The 19488-nt window shown below is 42.0% G+C and overlaps 1 protein-coding gene across 2 annotated transcripts in view; it reads left to right on the top strand.

Moving 5' to 3' along the window:
* nkd (naked cuticle) overlaps positions 1-19239 on the top strand; it is a 65219-nt gene extending 45980 nt beyond the window's left edge. For both annotated transcript variants that reach the window (XM_045742455.2, XM_045742453.2), the window contains 2 exons: positions 14747-14848; positions 15202-19239. In XM_045742455.2, coding sequence (XP_045598411.1) covers positions 14747-14848; positions 15202-16353 — 1254 coding nt within the window. In that variant the 3' untranslated portion in view covers positions 16354-19239. The remainder of the gene's footprint in view (positions 1-14746; positions 14849-15201) is intronic.
* Positions 19240-19488: the final 249 nt, after the last annotated feature.

Raw genomic sequence — 19488 nt, 5'->3', positions numbered from 1 at the left:
AAGTACAATGAAAGAGCTGCTTCACAACAGTATACTAATGTGGATGTTGTTGTTGTTATAGATTCAGCTACTTGGAACAAGTTCCAAGTAGCACGGGCTATGGTGAGCCCGTAGTGGACTTACCTGTCACAGGAGCGGGGCAAGTAGCACGGGCTATGGTGAGCCCGTAGTGGACTTACCTGGCACAGGAGCGGGGCAAGTCGCACGGACTATGGTGAGCCCGTAGTGGACTTACCTGTCACAGGAGCGGGGCAAGTAGCACGGGCTATGGTGAGCCCGTAGTGGACTTACCTGGCACAGGAGCGGGGCAAGTAGCACGGGCTATGGTGAGCCCGTAGTGGACTTACCTGGCACAGGAGCGGGGCAAGTAGCACGGGCTATGGTGAGCCCGTAGTGGACTTACCTGGCTCAGGAGCGGGGCAAGTAGCACGGGCTATGGTGAGCCCGTAGTGGACTTATCTGGCACGGCACAGGAGCGGGGCTGCACTAATGTGAGGAACAATGCCTCGCTTCTAGGCGCCAGAGCCCGTCTGGGGAAGGGGGATGAGGTGGAGACATTAGCTTATTCAGCGGGTCACGCGTAAGCTTATGTGGGTACTGGTTAATCCGCACGTTACCAGGCAGACCTGAGCTTCCTAGGTTAATGTGGGTGGGTACAGGTCCATTACACGTGGGTACAGAGCCGGTACACGTGGGTACAGAGCCGGTACACGTGGGTGCGACTGCACCGTGCGTGACGGGAGATGTCTCTTCCGTCTGTGTAGTGGAAGCGTATTGAACAGTCTCGGGCCTCTGATGTATAGACAAAGGCATTTGATAAGTGTGACCAAGTGTGACACTTAGTAAGTGTAACTATTGATTCTGATTAACCATGTGACCATTGACAAGTGTAGCCACAGGGTATGGAGTGATCAATCAGAAATTGAGATCAATAAGAATAACGGGTAGAGTTATTGATTTTCAATTTTCTGTCAAACAGAACGCAAAGACCAAACGTCAATCAAATCCAAGTCTGGAAGACTTGGGACCCACTGGAAGTCCAAGCACAGTGAAAGCTTAGTTTTGTTGAAGACATTAAAAAAAACTAACAAGACTATATCAAGACAGTCTTCGGTTGGGAAACGGAAAATTAAATGATGTTTAGCGGTGATATATCTGCTTGATATATTCCTAGTACTTGGACTTGTGAGTACTACTTGGAGTACTCACAAGTCAGGTCTGGCCCCAAGCCGGCCTCGGGCAGAGTAGAACTCCCGAAACCCTCTTCAGGTACACTCCAGGTAAATGGGGGAGTTGAATGCGTGATAATGATTGAGCGTGAGTGCGTGTCGGGGTGTGGTGACAGCACCGGTCTGTGACTGTGAGGGGTGACACAGCCGTTCAATAACAGTGTTAGGGGGAGGGGGGGAGTGGCATTGTGAGAGGGGGTGAAGGAGTGGGAGGGGGGGAGGGGGGGCAGTAACTATTTATATGTACTATTTGCACTTACAGGATCGAGCTCTGGGCCTCGTCCTTCTAACCGTCGGTCGTCTCATGTACTGACTTCCGATCTATTTTCCTCTATAATATCTATTATATATTTTTCTCACACATCCCTAGAGTGTAGCCCGTAGCAAGTGTCCTGCTTAACGGGGTTCTGGGAGTTCTTCTACTCCCCCAAGCCTCTTGTCTTACTTACATGTATTTATTTACTGCTAGGTAAACTTGAGTCCTTGAACAACTTGAGAGTCGCACCCTATCTCAAGAACGGCGAAGAAGGTTAGGTAGAGAAATAGAAACAATTGTACTCAAGCTACAAGAATCATACAAACCCCAGGAGAGGCAAAGAGAGCAAAAGGCCATCAGTGAAATAGAGAGAAATCCGATTTATTTTTTCTCCTATGCAAAATCAAGATCAAAAACCACATCTAGTATCGGGCCCCTGCGAAAGGGAGATGGAACTTTCACCGATGACAACAAAGAAATGAGCGAGTTACTGAGGAAGAAGTACGACTCTGTTTTCAGCGAGCCATTAAACGCACTAAAGATTGAAAACCCAAATGAATTTTTCATGGTTATGATACCAACATCAAATCATATATCAGACGTCACCCTATCCCCACTGGATTTTGAAAAAGCCATAAACAGTATGCCTATGCACTGCACCAGGCCCGGATTCTTGGAACTCCATATTCATCAAGAACTGTAAAAAACCACTATCGCAGGCCCTCCACATTCTGTGGAGACAAAACCTAGATACTGGCGTTATCCCTGATATACTAAAAACAGCAGAGATAGCACCACTTCATAAAGGAGGAAATAAGGCAGAGGCAAAAAATTACAGACCGATAGCACTAACATCGCACATCATAAAAAATTTTGAGAGAGTGCTAAGAAGTAAGATCACAAAATACATGGAATCACAGCATCTCCATAACCCCGGACAACATGGTTTCAGAACAGGGCGCTCTTGCCTGTCGCAGTTGCTGGACCACTATGATATGGCATTAGATGCTATGGAAGACAAACAAAACGCTGATGTAATTTACACAGATTTCGCAAAAGCTAATAACATGATAAATGTGACCATGGTGTTATTGCACATAAAATGCGTTCAAAAGGAATTACCGGAAAAATAGGCAGATGGACCTACAATTTCCTGACCAACAGAACCCAATGTGTAATAGTCAACAAAATAAAATCCAGCCCATTAACCGTGAAGAGCTCAGTCCCCCAGGGTACTGTGCTTGCTCCAGTACTTTTTCTCATCCTCATATCAGACATAGACAAGAACACAACCTATAGCACTGTATCATCCTTTGCGGATGACACTAGGATTTTCATGAGAGTTGGCAACATAGAGGACACGGCAAACCTCCAATTAGATGTAGATCAGGTCTTTCAATGGGCTACAGAAAATAATATGGTGTTTAACGAAGATAAGTTCCAGCTCATGCGCTATGGAAAAAATGAAAATATAAAAACGGAAACCACGTACAAAACTCAGGCAAATCATAACAGAACGAAAAGGCAATGTAAAGGATCTGGGTGTACTCATGTCGGAAGACCTTACCTTTAAAGAACACAATAAAGTAGCCGTCACAACTGCAAGAAAAATGACAGATTGGATAACAAGAAATTTTCACACTAGAGATGCTATACCGATGATGATACTTTTGAAAACGTTTGTGCTCTCTAGAGTGAAGTACTGCTGCACAATGACAGCTCCTTTCAAAGCTGGAGAAATTGCTAACCTAGAGAGCGTGCAGAGATCCTTTACTGCTAGAATCCACTCAGTAAAACATCTGAACTATTGGGACCGACTAAAGAGCTTAAATCTGCATTCTCTTGAGCGCAGGCGGGAAAGCGCCAAGCCATTACGACTATATAGCACTGGGAAGGGATCAGGATAAGGATTTGGGATGGGACGGGGGAAGAAAGGAATGGTGCCCCAACCACTTATGGATGGTCGGGGATTGAACGCCGACCTGCATGAAGCGAGACCGTCGCTCTACCGTCCAGCCCAAGTGGAGAGAAGGGACGTAGTAAAATGGCGTCATCACTGGCGGCACTTGTTATCGTAGAGTGGAGTCGCCATTCATTGAGGGAGATAAGGTGAGCCGGTGGTGATGATTAGGTCATTAGTGAGATGATAAGAGTCGATAACAGCTTCCATGATCGGCCTAACCCCCCCCCCCCATCCCCCTAGGCCTATGTGTTTATGGAATCGCTGCACAAAGATGCTTGCCATTGAACAAATCCACAAGGGCCGTGACGAGGATTCGAACCTGCGTCCGGGAGCATCCCATACACTGCCTTAATCGACTGAGATACGACATGGTTAAAAAGAGTTGAAACCGAAGTTTAGGTTTCGATTATTATTAAATCGATTAAGGCAGTGTCTGGGATGCTCCCGGACGCAGGTTCGAATCCTCGTCACGGCCCTTGTGGATTTGTTCATTTGATGCATCACGTTAGTGTGATCTGTGAGTGTAATGCTTGCCGTTGCAAACGCTTCACATCATGTTTTGTACTGATTTTGGTCCGTTTATCCTTGTATGTTACAAGAATGTCACTAACCCGGCAGGAGCCGGTGGCTGAGCGGACAGAACTCTGGACGCGTGATCCTGTGGTCCCGGGTTCGATCCCGGGCGCCGGCGAGAAACAATGGGCATAGTTTCTTTCACCCTATGCCCCTGTTACCTAGCAGTGAAATAGGTACCTGGGTGTTAAGTCAGCTGTCACAGGCTGCTTCCTGGGGGTGGAGGCCTAGTCGAGGACCGGGCCGCGGGGACACTAAAGCCCCGAAATCATCTCAAGATAACCTCAAGTATTGTGATACTTGGTTATTGGGAATATTGAAGTGACTGATATGTGACTGAAGTGAATACTGATACACCTCCCTCCCAGCGAGCATAAGAAATATTGCCGGACCAACCGGGCTGTGGTGGGTATGTGGGCCTCGGGCCGCTCCAAGCAACAGCCTGGTGGACCTAACTCTCACAAGTCAAGCCTGGCCTGCGGGCCGCTCCAAGCAACAGCCTGGTGGACCAAACTCTCACAAGTCAGGGGAGTAGAACAACTCCCAGAACCCCATCAACCAGGTCTATCAACCAGGAAGGAACAACTCCTAACCCGGCAATTATCTAAGCCTATATGTTTTTATGTTGGCGTGTAGGCCAGACATCAGTAGGCTAGTCTGCCTGATCAAGGCCGCTTGGCCTTTGATTCATTTGCGAGCGGTAACAAAATGCTCCGGACTTATATATTGACAGTGCTCATGTTTCATAACTCTCTTCATAACTTTAAAAGCAGGTATGACAGAGAAATTAGTCTTTAGTGTTTTTCCTACCTGAAACGCTTTGCGTAATAGTGGCTTTAGGCATTGTGTGTACTAGCTCTATCTATAAATTCATCAATATTTGTATCACCCCTTGTATTTATGTACTTTACCTAAATAAACATTTGAATTTGAATTTTGAATTTGAAATAGGTCAGGAGTCATTGCATTGACTCCAACGGCCAATGGCAAGAACCTCCAATTGTCAATGACAATGTCAACCTACGGCAAGAAAAGCGGGGTCCAAGAGCTAAAGCTCGATTCTGCAGATACAAATAATAAAAGTACAAATAATAAATGCACATACACACATAGGCTACCCTTCGCGTTAAGCACAGTTTGTAGCCTAAACAGTTTATGCTCCCGATTTGTGTTTAGCAGCTAGTCAGTAGAATATAATAGAATAAATAGGCCTACCTTGCGGTTACCTTGCATTGGTTGCCAGGATTAACGTCCCCACCTAGGCCTAGGTTGACCAGGCCTCCTTGTTGGTGGCTTGGTCAACCAGTCTGGTAGATGCAGCCTGGTTCATCAGGTATCCATTGGCGGTGTTTTATAGAGTTGTCTTTCGAACACCACGACAGGTCGGCTAGTTATGAACCTTATTATGTACAATGGGATCGAACCCGCGTGTCATAACTGTGGACCACGCGCACCACCGATTGGGCCAATATTGATGCATAGTTTCATCACATCCTGGTTACTTCATGGTAATCATCAGTTTTGTTGAGTGAAGCAGTATAGGCTTCAGAGGTGTAGCCTATACTATATATATATATATATATATATATATATATATATATATATATATATATATATATATATATATATATATATATATATATATATATATATATATATATATAATTTTTTTTTTTTTTTGGTACCACCTCTGGTGCCAATGTGGGGACCCATAGCCTTGCAGAAGAAAATAAAAAGTATTCAGAGGAGACCTTGTGGTTTCTCACTGAACACTAATATTATCTTCTCCTACCACCTTCTATATATATATATATATATATATATATATATATATATATATATATATATATATATATATATATATATATATATATATATATATATATATATATATATATATATATGTCGTACCTAGTAGCCAGAACGCACTTTTTGGCCTACTATACAAGGCCAAATTTGCCTAATAAGCCAAGTTTTCCTGAATTAATATATTTTCTCTAATTTTTTTCTTATGAAATGATAAAGCTACCCATTTCATCATGTATGAGGTCAATTTTTTTTATTGGAGTTAAAATTAACGCAGATATATGACCAAACCTAACCAACCCTACCTAACCTAAACTAACCTATCTTTATAGGTTAGGTTTGGTTAGGTAGCCCAAAAAGTTAGGTTAGGTTAGGTTAGGTAGGTTAGGTAGTGGAAAAACAATTAATTCCTGAAAACTTGGCTAATTAGGCAAATCGGGCCTTGCATAGTTGGCTGAGAAGTGCGTTCTGGCTACTAGGTACGACATATATATATATATATATATATATATATATATATATATATATATATATATATATATATATATATATATATATATATATATATATATATTTGAAGCAAATTGATAGGAGAAAAAGTGAGTCCTTTAAGGTATCATCTGCAAGGATCAAATCTCACTTTTGAGCGGCGACATTATCGACAAAGATCGGCTATTAGTTACGGTGGTGTCCTCGGTGGGTGAGTCAGCCACCAACTTGAGTGGACACATCTCAACCCGGACGTTTGGGCAGTATTACTCTACATACGATAAAAAGTTGAGATTTGATTTTGTATTAATTTGGTTCGAGTTTTGAAGTGAAGGAAAAATCGATATATGATTAGTGTTGATTTTTAAACATGGTAAATATTAGTTAAAACTTCAAGAGGGGTTTTTACATGGTTATATTCTTAGTTTATAGTAATGTTATACTATTAGGCTACGTTGAACTAGCCTAATGCCTATGCTAGGTGTAAACCACCTCAGTAAACCTGTACACTTTCTCATTCCTGTTTTGCTTCACCTCGGATTCTCGAAGGTTTTTGGGGACTTATTTCGCTGCATTCTTGGCACATGATTTGGCTCGTCTCGAAAACATCTTAAACTCGCTAAGCTCTCGTTATTTTTTTTATTCCATTGTCTGCACTTTGCGGTATTTCTGGGATGGCGGAGGGTTAAGCTAGTGCATTCGCCGAGCACTTTTGATCTCGTGGCCTGACTCGTGCATAAACTTCTCATGCCACAAGTTGTTTACAAACTTTTTCAGTACCAACCTCGTTACCAGAAAACTTTTTAATTCTTGATTACCTCTGGCGGATCTTTTCACCCTGTCGTTCCTGTTTATACAAGCTTGCGAACGCTTCAACCCACCTTAGCGTGATCAACCAGGCTGTTAGTTCCTATGCCAGACAGGATGCGGCGGCTTCTTCTAAGAGTCTGGTAGATCAAACCATCAAACAGGAGGCCAGGTCAAAGAGCCGCGGGGAACACTGATCCCCAGTGTGACCTTGTATTGTAAAATGTATGAACGAATTTATTTGTATGTAGTCGGCTTCGAGAACTTGATACGAAAGGTTGTTGATACTTGGTAGATACCTGGTTGATACCTGGTTGATGGGGTTCTGGGAGTTGTTCTACTGCCCAAGCCCGGCCCGAGGCCAGGCTTGACTTGTGATAGTTTGGTTCACCAGGCTGTTGCTTGGTGCGGCCCGCAGGACCACATACCCACCACAGCCCGGGTAATCCGACACTGCAGGAACTTCTCCAAGTATCTCTTGAAAACTTCCACTTGTGTTTCGCCAATATTTCCTATATTTGACGGAGGCGGCTGGAGAAGGGCGACAGTGTCACCGTCTCTCTTTACTTGGAGTTCATTCTCAACTTTCTACCACATATATCTCTTTCCAGCAAGTACTATTCAGATCACTTGTACTGACCTGTCTTGAGTACTGCCCGGTACTCACTTTCCCTTTCAGAGCAGGAGATACAGGTGAGGAGGGAATACAGAGAGCATATACGGCATACATAGACATGCTAAAGCACCTAAACTATTGGGATCGTCTCAGAGCTCTCCAAATTTACCCTAGAAAGGAGATATCAAATACATACATGGAAAATACTGGAGGGGACAGGTGCCAAATTTACACAGTAAAATAACAAAATACTGGAGTGAACGATATGGAAGAAAATGCAGAATAGAACCAGTGAAGAGCAGAGGTGCCATAGGCACAATCAGAGAACACAGTATAAACATCAGAGGTCCGCGGTTGTTCAACACCCTCCCAGCAAGCATAAGAAATATTGCCGAAACAAAAATGGACGTCTTCAAGAGAAAACTGTAGTTTTCTTCAAGAAGTGCCGGACCAACCGGGCTGTAATGGATATGTGGGCCTGTGGGCCGCTCAAAACAACAGCCTGTTGGACCAAGCTCTCACAGGTCGAGCCTGGCTTGGAGGAGTTAAGTACTCCATCAAGATACAAGTTATTTTATTGTGCACATTTGCGACCTGATCTTAAAGTATCTTCCGTGTATATATATATTATTATATAGTATCTCGTCTCATTTCCCAGCTCCCCAGACACTATTTTGAGTTGATACAATCCCAGTAATTTGGATGTTTTATTATGTCTGTATGCCGTATATGTTCCCGGTACTCGCAGGCGATGAGTCACAATAACGTGGCTAAAGTATGATGACCAGACCACACAATAGAAGGTGAAGGGACGACGACGTTTCGGTCCGTCCTGGACCATTCTCAAGTCGATTGTGTAAATAATCAAAATCGACTTGAGAATGGTCCAGGACGGACCGAAACGTCGTCGTCCCTTCACATTCTAGTGTGTGGTCTGGTCATCTTCCCGGTACTGCTTTATGTCAGATCTCTCTTGCTCTGAAAGAGGGGAAATGAATACCGAGCTGTGCTCCAGGCAGGAAAGCACAAGCGATTTCAAAAGTAGGAGCATTGTAATGGCCAGGTCTTGTTGAAGGTCTCGCCTGTAGGATCCTGCTCCGGGTCTCCGCTGGGCCCAAGAGCCGCCTGGATCAGTGCCACATCAAAGGCGTAGCGGGGGATGTCATTTTGAGGGTGTCGCCCTCATTCACCTTTGAGACTTGTCAAGTGAAATTTATGTCCCTTTGATGAAGACAGAGTGGGCGATTACACGGTCCTGGGGATCTAAGAGAGAGAGAGAGAGAGAGAGTCGCAATGGTACGGTGATTCTGCTATTGGATATGGCGCCTGGTTTAGGTGTGGGCTAATTATGTTTGGTTCATGACGAATTTATTTGAGAATTATGTGCCAGTTTGGTTACCAGTCTTGTGATGGTTCCAGGGGCCAGATTCACGAAAGCACTTATCCAAGCACTTACGAACCTGTACATCTTTCCTCAATCTTTGACGGCTTTGGTTACATTTATTAAACAGTTTACAAGCATGAAAACTTCCTATCCAACTGTTGGTATTGTTATAAACAGCCTCCTGGTGCTTCGGAGCTCATTAACTGTTTAATAATTGGAAACAAAGTCGCTAAAGATTAAGAAAAGATGTACAGGTTCGTAAGTGCTTGGATAAGTGCTGTCGTGAATCTGGCCCCTTGTTGATAGTCTGGTCGACTGTTGACTGTAGAGGCTCGTAGTCAGACGCGCGGTTGATCACTTTCGGTAATTTTAGCTGCTTAAACTTCCTTGTATTACCTATGAACCATTTCGAGTTTTTCTACTCTCGCAGCCTGATCATTTGATATCTATAGTTGGTAATAATTAATGCCTCATCCCCCTACCACTTTAGCCTCCACTGCCTAAACAAAATTATATTTAGAATAAATTTATGCAGTGAAAAAAAAACTGAACTACAGTACTTCGTTGCTGACTGCCAAGCTGAAAGTAGCCTGTATAGCCTAAATTACATCAGCTTGGTGCAACGTTTAAGCTTCATCTGTACGTTAATTGTATTACAAAATTTGGACGATAAAAAGATTGACAGTTGGAACTATTTTCAGAATAAACATAGATGCTGCCTACATGACATTGATAAAGCGCGCGCGCATTCATTTGTTATTGAGACAATGTATCACAAGCGTACTCGTGTTCGGAATATATGCGTGTCATACGTATAATGTAACTTCTAGGCTTCTGAAATTCAGAAGCAATATTACATTCCTCACATTACAGTGATCCCAATTATAAACACATTATACGTTTGCCTGGACACCACACCACACCCTGTGGATACTCTCAACAGATTTGGAATATACAGAAACAAGCAAATCACATTTTTATATATTAAAAATATACTTTTATTATAGGCAGTCACCAGAAGAAAAAACACTATGGCCCATGCGAGGCAGGTCCTAATTTACACTTATTTACTCCATTATCCCAGCAATTGATCAAGCTGACCATATATATTTGTTCAGTGATGTTACTTTGTAGTTTCCCTGAACACGGGTTGCCAACCCATACACACACACACACTAGTAATAATATGTTCTGTACCAAGACAAATTAACATACATGATGTATGCCTGCTGACAGGTGTATATGCGCAGGCGATGAGTCACAATAACGTGGCTGAAGTATGTTGACCAGACCACACACTTAGAAGGTGAAGGGACGACGACGTTTCGGTCCGTCCTGGACCATTCTCAAGTAGATTGTGCTTGATTGATCGATTGATGAAGATTAAGCCACCCAAAAGGTGGCACGGGCATGAATAGCCCGTAAGTGGTGGCCCTTTTGAGCCATTACCAGTATCAATAGATGATACTGGAGATCTGTGGAGGTGCGACTGCACCCTGCGTGACGGGAGATGTCTCCCGTGGATTGTGCTTGGGAGTACTCAATCACAAGTACTTGGGAGTTCTCATCACACGTACTCAAGTCTCATAAGACAATCGACTTGAGAATGGTCCAGGACGGACCGAAACGTCGTCGTCCCTTCACCTTCTAAGTGTGTGGTCTGGTCAACAGGCGTATATGCACAAGAGCCTGAGAGGAGAGCACACACACCACACGGAGGCGTAGGTGTACAAAAACTGATGCTCACACTACAAGCAGCCTAGCTACACTACCATGAGGGAGGTCGTCTAATAAGACAAACATGCCTGATAAGAAGATACCATACACGGTGCACACCGACACACAATAAATCAAGACGGAAGTACGAGATGTAAGAAAACGAGACAAAGAGGTTAATCCGGAGGACAATTATCTTTCTGTAAACTTAGTAACCAAGTTTTGTTTTATTTGTGGTGGGGGGGGGGGGCAAGAATTGACTGTCATTGAAACGGCCACACATCATCTCCCACGGGCTTTAATTCTACTGTTAGAAATGTAATTATTCCGGCTGTTTAAAATGTGGACTAAATATACACCGCTTTGTGCATACGAAATTAAAAAGCGTGGCGGGGCTTGTAATATGGCGGTGCGTGCGGACTGTTCATGGTCGGGTGCGTGGCCGGCCCCAGACCGCGCCACTCTCGGTCCTGCGTAAGGTCGACACTGGTCTGCGGCCTGGACCGTATACACCATCTCCTTGGAAGAAATTCCTGCCTAGTGTCCTCTTACTTTAAGAACCATAGTCCCTTTGCCTCAGGGTTTTTGACGGGTAGTCAGCAGCGCGCCAAGCCTAAATCGATGCTATTCAGAGTTGGCGTAAGAGCGAGTTTGCCGTCAAGAGTTGATGGTGTGTTCTCCTTGTAGCAAGTTGTCTGTAATCAGCCTGGCGTCGTGAGGTCCCAGCGCTGACGGCTGGGAGGAGGGGGATGGCGGAGGGGCAGGACACAGGGAGGATAGGTAGTAATATTTGGGGGAAGCTAGAGGGGAAGAGGCGGGTGTAGAAGAGAAGTTCAGGTTAAAATGGGGCGGGGGAGCGTCATGGGGGAAGGGATAGGGAGGTACTGAGGTGAGGCATTTGAGGCGGGATAGTAGCAGAAGGAAATTGGCAAGAGAGGCATTGAAAAGAAACCTATTCTCTGCCTCCAGCCAGGTGCTCGTTACAGTATCAATATGTCTCGGAGGCAAGACGAAAAATAAGCTATGTTTATTGTAAAGCATGTAGGCCTACTCTACTACACCAATATTTATTTATTTATAAAATCAATAGGAGCCACGAGGAGGATTCGAACCTGCACATTGAGTACTCCCAAGCACATGCCTTAAACCACTGAACCATTACATGCTCAAAAGCAATGACATATTGAAACATGGGTTTCAGCATAATTCTCTCTGGGTCCTGAGGTTTCCACTGAATCCAAATCAGGGTTTCACTCATTGCCCGCATGCACTTTGTAGTATAGGAGTTCTACCTCCAACGCTTTTCTTTAACCGATTTTCTCATTGATACATTACATTAATGCGATTCCATTGTGCATTTGAAAAGAAGCATTGGAAGTAGAACTTGTATATCACAGTAAGAGTACATGTGAGCAATGAGTGAAACCCTAACTTGGCTTCAGTGGGAAGTTTCAGTATCCATTAGAGGATTCAGTTGAATTCCAGGTTTCATAGCTTTTGAGCATGTCATTGTTAAGTGGTCTAAGGTGTGTACTTGGGAGTACCCAGTATGCAGGTTCGAATTCTTTTCATAGCTCCTATTGATTTTCTCACCGATACATTACGTTAGTGATTTTTTTGTACAATTTTTTTTATCGTATAACAGAAGCATGTAGGCCTACTCTTACTATGCTAATATGACAGGTTCTAAAGCAACAGCTAGTGTCCTAAGGTGCTTACCTTTCAATAGTGAATAAGTGTATAATGTATAATACTGATACCAAATACAGTACCTGTACCATAGAAATTTAGTACAGTCGACCCAAATAATAATACAGTATAATTCACTGTGTTGGGGGACAGGAATATATACAGCCAGTGTATATATTCATGTGCTTATATTGAGCTCCCCCAAGTCAAATTACTGACCCTCCCCAGGATGTAACTCTGCTACAACTGGGTTACCTTGAGATGAACTCGGGGCTTAGCGTCCCCGCGGCCCGGTCCTCGACCAGGCCTCCACCCCAGGAAGCAGCCCATAGTAGCTGTCTAACTCCCAGGTACCTATTTACTGTTAAGCAACAGGAGCATCAGGGTGAAAGAAATTTATTGCCCATTTGTCTCCGCCTCCACCGGGGATCGAACCCGGAACCTCCAGACTACGAATCCGAAGTGCTGTCCACTCAGCTGTCAGACGCCCCAGGCGGTACCTGTTTACTGCTAGGTGAATGGCTATTTGGTGACCAAAGCACACCTCAGCCACATTATTGTGACTCATTGTCTGCAGGGGCATAAGTGATAGGGAACGTGCTCAACCGTTTCGATCCTGCCCAGATTTGAATCAGGAATTCCTGATTATGAATTGAGAATGAATTAAAAAATTTTGCAAGGCAGGAGACATACATTTTTTTTCACTACTGATGATCCTGTTGACTTAACAGTACATAAGCACTTTGGAGTTAAGCAACTGTTGTAGGATGCATTGTGGAGAAGATCAGATGCTTGCATAGGAAAACCTATACTGTATTCAACAGGGGTATTCTGCACATCCTGCCATACCTTCTGGTCACATCATGAGACCAGAAGGCATGGCAGGATGTGCAGAATACCCCTGTTGAAGAACAGAGGTGCAACAGGTACTCTGAGAGAGAGAACTATCAACATCAGAGGCCCGAGAGTGTTCAACACGCTTCCACTACACATAAGGGACATAACTGCCCGACCCCTCACAGTGTTCAAGACAGAACTTGAAAAACACCTCCAAAGGATACCTGATCAACCAGGCTGTGACTCAACCGCATCCAACAGCCTAGTTGATCAGTCCAGCAATGAGGAGGCCTGGTCAACGACTGGGCCGCGGGGTTGCTGATGCCCGAAATCATCTCAAGGTAAACCTTGGTAAACTTAACAGGCTTCTTGTCCCTCAAACAATGAGAGATCAGGACACCTGATCACTGTACTTCACCAGTAAAGAAGTACAGTAATGAATTACTTTACATAAGTACGTGCAAAATTGTTACAATTTTGTTATGGTTCATTATTATTAATCAGCATTAAGAGTTGTATACATCTGGTGTGATATCTGAAAAATACAAAACTATATTTTCCTTTTAAATGCACGAACAAATAAGATACTTTATAGTGTTTGATTTTTTATCAAATTTATCAAAATTTCATCTGGTGTACTTTATCATTAAGGATAATAGGGCAAGTAGTAAACACACTTCCCTGTGCTTCATGAGTGATTTAGTCTGGGTTAAAGTCCTGGCCAGGGAGTGTTAACTAGGCACCAAGTCTTAATTGTTTGCCCCTGTTCACCCAGCATAAATTGGGTGCCTATTTGTTGACCAATTGGCATATCGTGTGCCTGGAAATCTAGAGGGCAAGCTTGCTAACAAGAGTCAGAAAGCATCTGTTTCTGTACTTGCCTCTGTAAGAAAAATAGGAGAAATTATATATACTGCATAAAGCTTTTTAAGATTTGGTCAAAATGCTGTAGGTGTTAGTGGTTTTGTGAGAATGTGCCAATTAATCACCAAAACCTGTGACAATCCATTATTCCTTCTTAAATATAAATATCACTTATTTGTGTACATTGTACAAGAATGTATAGTTCAGTAATTACATACTTTACCATCAATAATAGTTTTTTTTTTAAAGCTTGGTTATCTTGAGATGGTTTCAGGGCTTAGTGTTCCCGCGGCCTGGTCCTCGACCAGGTCTTTTTTGTTACACATCCCCAGGAAACAGCCCGTAGCAGCTGCCGACTCCCAGGTACAATACCTACTTACTGCTAGGTGAACAGGGCCATCAGGGTCCAAAATGAACAGAGTACATCAGCATCCAAAGTCATTAGTATTCACTTACCTCATGGTGAAATAAACTTGTTTGCCATTTGCTTCCATAAACAAAGCTTTATTCTTTTCAGGAAGTGTCATGTGATGTTAGCGTAGCTGCAGGAGAGGCTGACCGCCAGGAGTTTTCCTTCACCCTCTATGACTTTGATGGTCATGGCAAAGTCACCAAAGATGTAAGTTAAGCTTCCTTTATGAGTTTCATATAGTCATATAATATTCAGAAGCTCTAATTACAAAGTTTAAGGATAACTTACTGTATTCATAGAAATATTTTCCATTTTACAAAAACATCAATCAGTCGGATTAAAAAAACTATGTTTACAGGAGTTGACCAGACCACACACTAGAAGATGAAGGGACGACGACGTTTCAGTTCGTCCTGGACCATTCTCAAGTCGATTCTCAATCGACTTGAGAATGGTCCAGGACGGACCGAAACGTCGTCGTCCCTTCACCTTCTAGTGTGTGGTCTGGTTAACTTACTTTAGCCACGTTATTGTGACTCATCGCCTGCATATGTTTCCAGGATATTGCTGGGCTGGTGCGAACCATATACGAGGCTGTAGGATCTTCCTTATCTCTTCCTCCAAGTGGGTCTCGAACCATTCGTGTCAAATTAACTGTTGCCCCCGAAAATTACCGAGGACGTCAGCAAGACTGCCAGCAGGATGCAGACGAGTGCAAAAAGGGAGATGATGACATTGACCCTTGTGAATATCCATCAGGACGCAGTCACCGAAGACGAAAAGCACGAAGGCGATCCACTTCACTTCAAAGACATGAGCTACTTCAAATAATTCAGGCAAACATGGAAAAGAATAACCTCTTTTACACTCCATTACATCGTCGGCATGACCATCATCACCACGATCATCATCATGATCATCAGAATCGCAGACGTCGCCGCCACGGGTGTGGATGCGACCACAGTGGGTCACCACCTGATCCAGCAGAGGTAAAAGCTAGACTACTAGAACCAGAATGCCCATGCCGGCACACCCACTACCACAGTCATACCCACGGCCCAAATAGCACTTCCAGATCCACAGGTTGCAGACGACATAATCGTTCTCACTCCCATGACCTTTCACATGACTCTCCGCATGTGTTTCGTTATCATTTGCTTGATAAAACTTTTCAGCCTTTACCTCCTTCAAATACTCCTGACCAACCACCATCTCCACCACTAGCTCACAATCCCCATAACCATCCCCAGCATCAGTATCAATACCAAACTAGGCACTATCATCACCATCATCGCTCAAGGTCCTTTGATGCTGGAGATACTCAAGGCTCTTCCCCGAGAGAGAGAGGTGGAAGGTTATCTAGAAGCCAACAACAAAGCCAATCACAGTCACAAAAACAACCAAAAGAGCAACTAGAAGCTTCACCACAATCAAAACAGGAACACCAGGGTGGCAGTGAAGTGTCTCCTCATCACACAAAGCATCGCCACAGAGAAGCCGACCATGCACGTGCCATGGCTCAAGTGGTATCTTGGTTAGAGAGAGGTACGCTATTAGAGTCTCAGAAATCTACTCCATCTGGTGAAAGTGGCGGTATTAATGGTGGAGGTGGCAGTGGCGCATGTCGGGAACAGACCCATCACGTTCATCAACACATTCATCACCATTATCATCATTATGCAGACAAACAGCCACCGCCTGTGCTTATTTGAGATGACCCTCACTGCACCTCGTCTAACATTACATTGAGTGTTATTATTACATGTTAACAATAACTAGAAGTGTATTGGTTAAACCTTTTTTGTGACAACACAAAATAGAGAACCAACCTTCCTGTTAATCCATCCAGTAATGTTTGAGGGTGCAGAATTGTAATTTTTTCACTAGATTATCGGTTCTAAAAGAACGGTCATAATGTTCCTGAACGTAAAAAGAATTTTTTTTGTAAATGCAACTTGTAATATCTATATGGAGAATTATGTACAGAAAATTAATTGCGGAGATATTTAATTACTTATGTCATATTTATATACAGTAGTTCCAGGAAGTTCATAAGAATGTTTCCTCAATTACTATGAAGTAAATGCAGTGTGGATAATATTTATATACAGTACTTCATTCAGTCTTGCAGCAAACTGATCCAGTCTGAACTGTCAAGTATGGTGGCCATATTGACCTCCATACACTTTATAATACAGCTTTTCAAGCATTGATGAGATCTTTGAAATTGGCTTGTTTGTACTTTGTGCTCAAAACAGGATGGATGACAATGTTCCAATTGCTTAATGTTAGATTTTTATGAGTTGTAGCAACTATTTTTTTCCATTATCTCGGCCTTGTTTCACTACTATAAAATATACAACCACTTCCTAGTTTTTGGTCTCGACTGCAAATGCACCTTTAGAATATTGTGACGCTGACAGTGCTACATAGTCTTCCCGGCTGGGCACCTTGTTTTCGTAATTATTTGATTGCAAATGGTTATTTTATTTCCTCACTGTCATCACCACCACCACCACCTCATGGTGCAAAATGTCAGCCTTGACTCTCAGTGCAAAGATATTCAGTGTGCCCAACTCTATGCCTTCAGTTCACGGAAAGAATTGTACAATCGAGTTGAGCTTACTATAGACCATTCAACAAGCAATTTCATCAGATATAATAAAAGAATTAATTTACAGTACTGTATTGTCATGCATCATAATACAGTCTGTCAGTACAGTACTGTATATTGAAGAGTAAATTTAATGCAAGTGTGGCCAAAGGGACTTAGTACATAAGCAGCACGAGTACATCTCGTGCCATAATCAAATGTGTACCTGTCACTCAACAAAATTATGAATTTTCATTTAATGCATTCCTTCATTAAGTTCAAATTTACTATAAATTAAACAAAGTTTTCTCTACAAACTATTTTTAAGGATGTTTGCAGTTCAATAATAAATTTTTCACATGTGACTTCGTGGAAAAAGTATTTTTTGTGAGTTTATTTTGTTTGAAAGTAGTGTACTGTATTCATATATTCTGAGGAACAAACCAATTAGATAAAACACTCAGCTTTAATGGCTTCTATGACTGATAATTTTGTTTAAATATACTGAACAGTACGAAATTTAATTAATGAGGCTATATGTGCCCTAATTTGGGCACTTAGATATAAATGTGTGTTACAACATATGTGCTGAAATTGGTTACAAATTTATTAATGAACATTTGCCAGTAAATGCACTGAAAGCACATCAAAATACTTGATATTTATTACATAAACAGTTTGCTAATACTTTACAGTAATACTCTAGTACCGATAAAAAGATAATAATATTTGTTAAGTGTCGGTCAGGATGCCAGTCAATAACATGGCAGCCAAAGCAGACATTAATGTGTATGTGTGTGCGTGTGTGTGTGCGTGTGTGTGATCTAAACACAAACATAACATTCCTATGTAACTAAGCTATTAATGGTTTTATTCAAGGTTGCTCGGAGGGGGGGAGGGAGGGGGGGAGACAATATTTTACACCAGTCCTCTTAATGGATGCATGTGACGACCTAAAATATCAAAACTGACACATTTTGTCGATGCAAATAAGCCGGTTCACATCGTAAGATTTGGCGGCTTTCAAATTGTATATTATTCGATAGCATTGTTCACATGCTTCAAGAGTTTTTGAAGGTTAATATATATATATATAAGGGAAATATCTAGCATTTTAACCTTGTACTGTGTACAAATGATGTGCTCTAGTTTACGCGAGAAGAAATTGTCATACTTCTCTCAATACAATACTTCTCTCAAGTAATACAATAATATAATACAATAGTTCAAGAGACAGTTGTGAGGAAATGCAGGAACTCTGGAAAATTTGTAAAGTTGTTATTTAAGACAAATACAGTAACTCCATTTGTTGGTGAATTATTCTAGGCTTTAATGGGAATGTTGTACAGTAATGTAATCCCCATTACTGAACTGTGCTAAGAGTTTATCAGTTAGATCACATAAGCAAGCCTCAGGTGATGTTAAGCTTCCTAGCAGTAATTCTGGCCACAAAGGTTATTAAAAGGACAACAATTTATGACTCGTCTGAACTACCTCATTAGGTTCACCATAACCAGACATTTGTATTTTTTGTATAGGTAGTTAATATGTAAAAAGTGTATAAATAGTGTATATATCCATGTTATATGTTATTGTTGTATACTTGATTTGTATTTGTTCTAAAATACATTCAAGGGTTTCATTAACCATTTTCATTTTTCTCGGCAGTGCATTTATGAGAAGTTCAATGTTACAAATTTTTTTTTTCAATAAATGGTGCTTCATGTTACATTATCATAAAAACAATCATTCCAATTTTTGAGTTACAATAACACTCACTGAAAATAAAACATACCCATGTTTGAAATTTGTGTTTGAAAATTTTCAAACACAAATGTTTGAAAATTTAAAATGTTTGAAATTTTTGTAATTAAAAATAACCTTAAATGACACTATCAGTCAAAGCCGAGCTGAACTGTGCAGTCATATTTATTCAGAATGTGTTATACGTTTTGGTTCAATAACCAGCTATAAAAGGCACAAATAAATGTGTTTCACAGCTAAAGTTTTTAATTTGTATTCCTTGTCTGTATACCAGTAGTCTACTTGCACGACTAATATAAAAAGGTATTTTGATAAAAACAAATCAAAACCAATGCATTTTGCTCCTTTAACACACATTCTTCACTACTCGTTTTATGATTCCGAAGCAGCAATAACACGAACCACGGGGGCTCAGTAAATACTTCAACTCTTGTCCCTAGACTTCAATCTTCTCCGTGTTTCAATTCACTCTTACCCTAAAAATTTACTT

Source organism: Procambarus clarkii, chromosome 11, assembly GCF_040958095.1.
Source record: "Procambarus clarkii isolate CNS0578487 chromosome 11, FALCON_Pclarkii_2.0, whole genome shotgun sequence".
NCBI lineage: Eukaryota > Metazoa > Arthropoda > Malacostraca > Decapoda > Cambaridae > Procambarus > Procambarus clarkii.
This window is presented reverse-complemented; position numbering and strand designations above follow the sequence as displayed.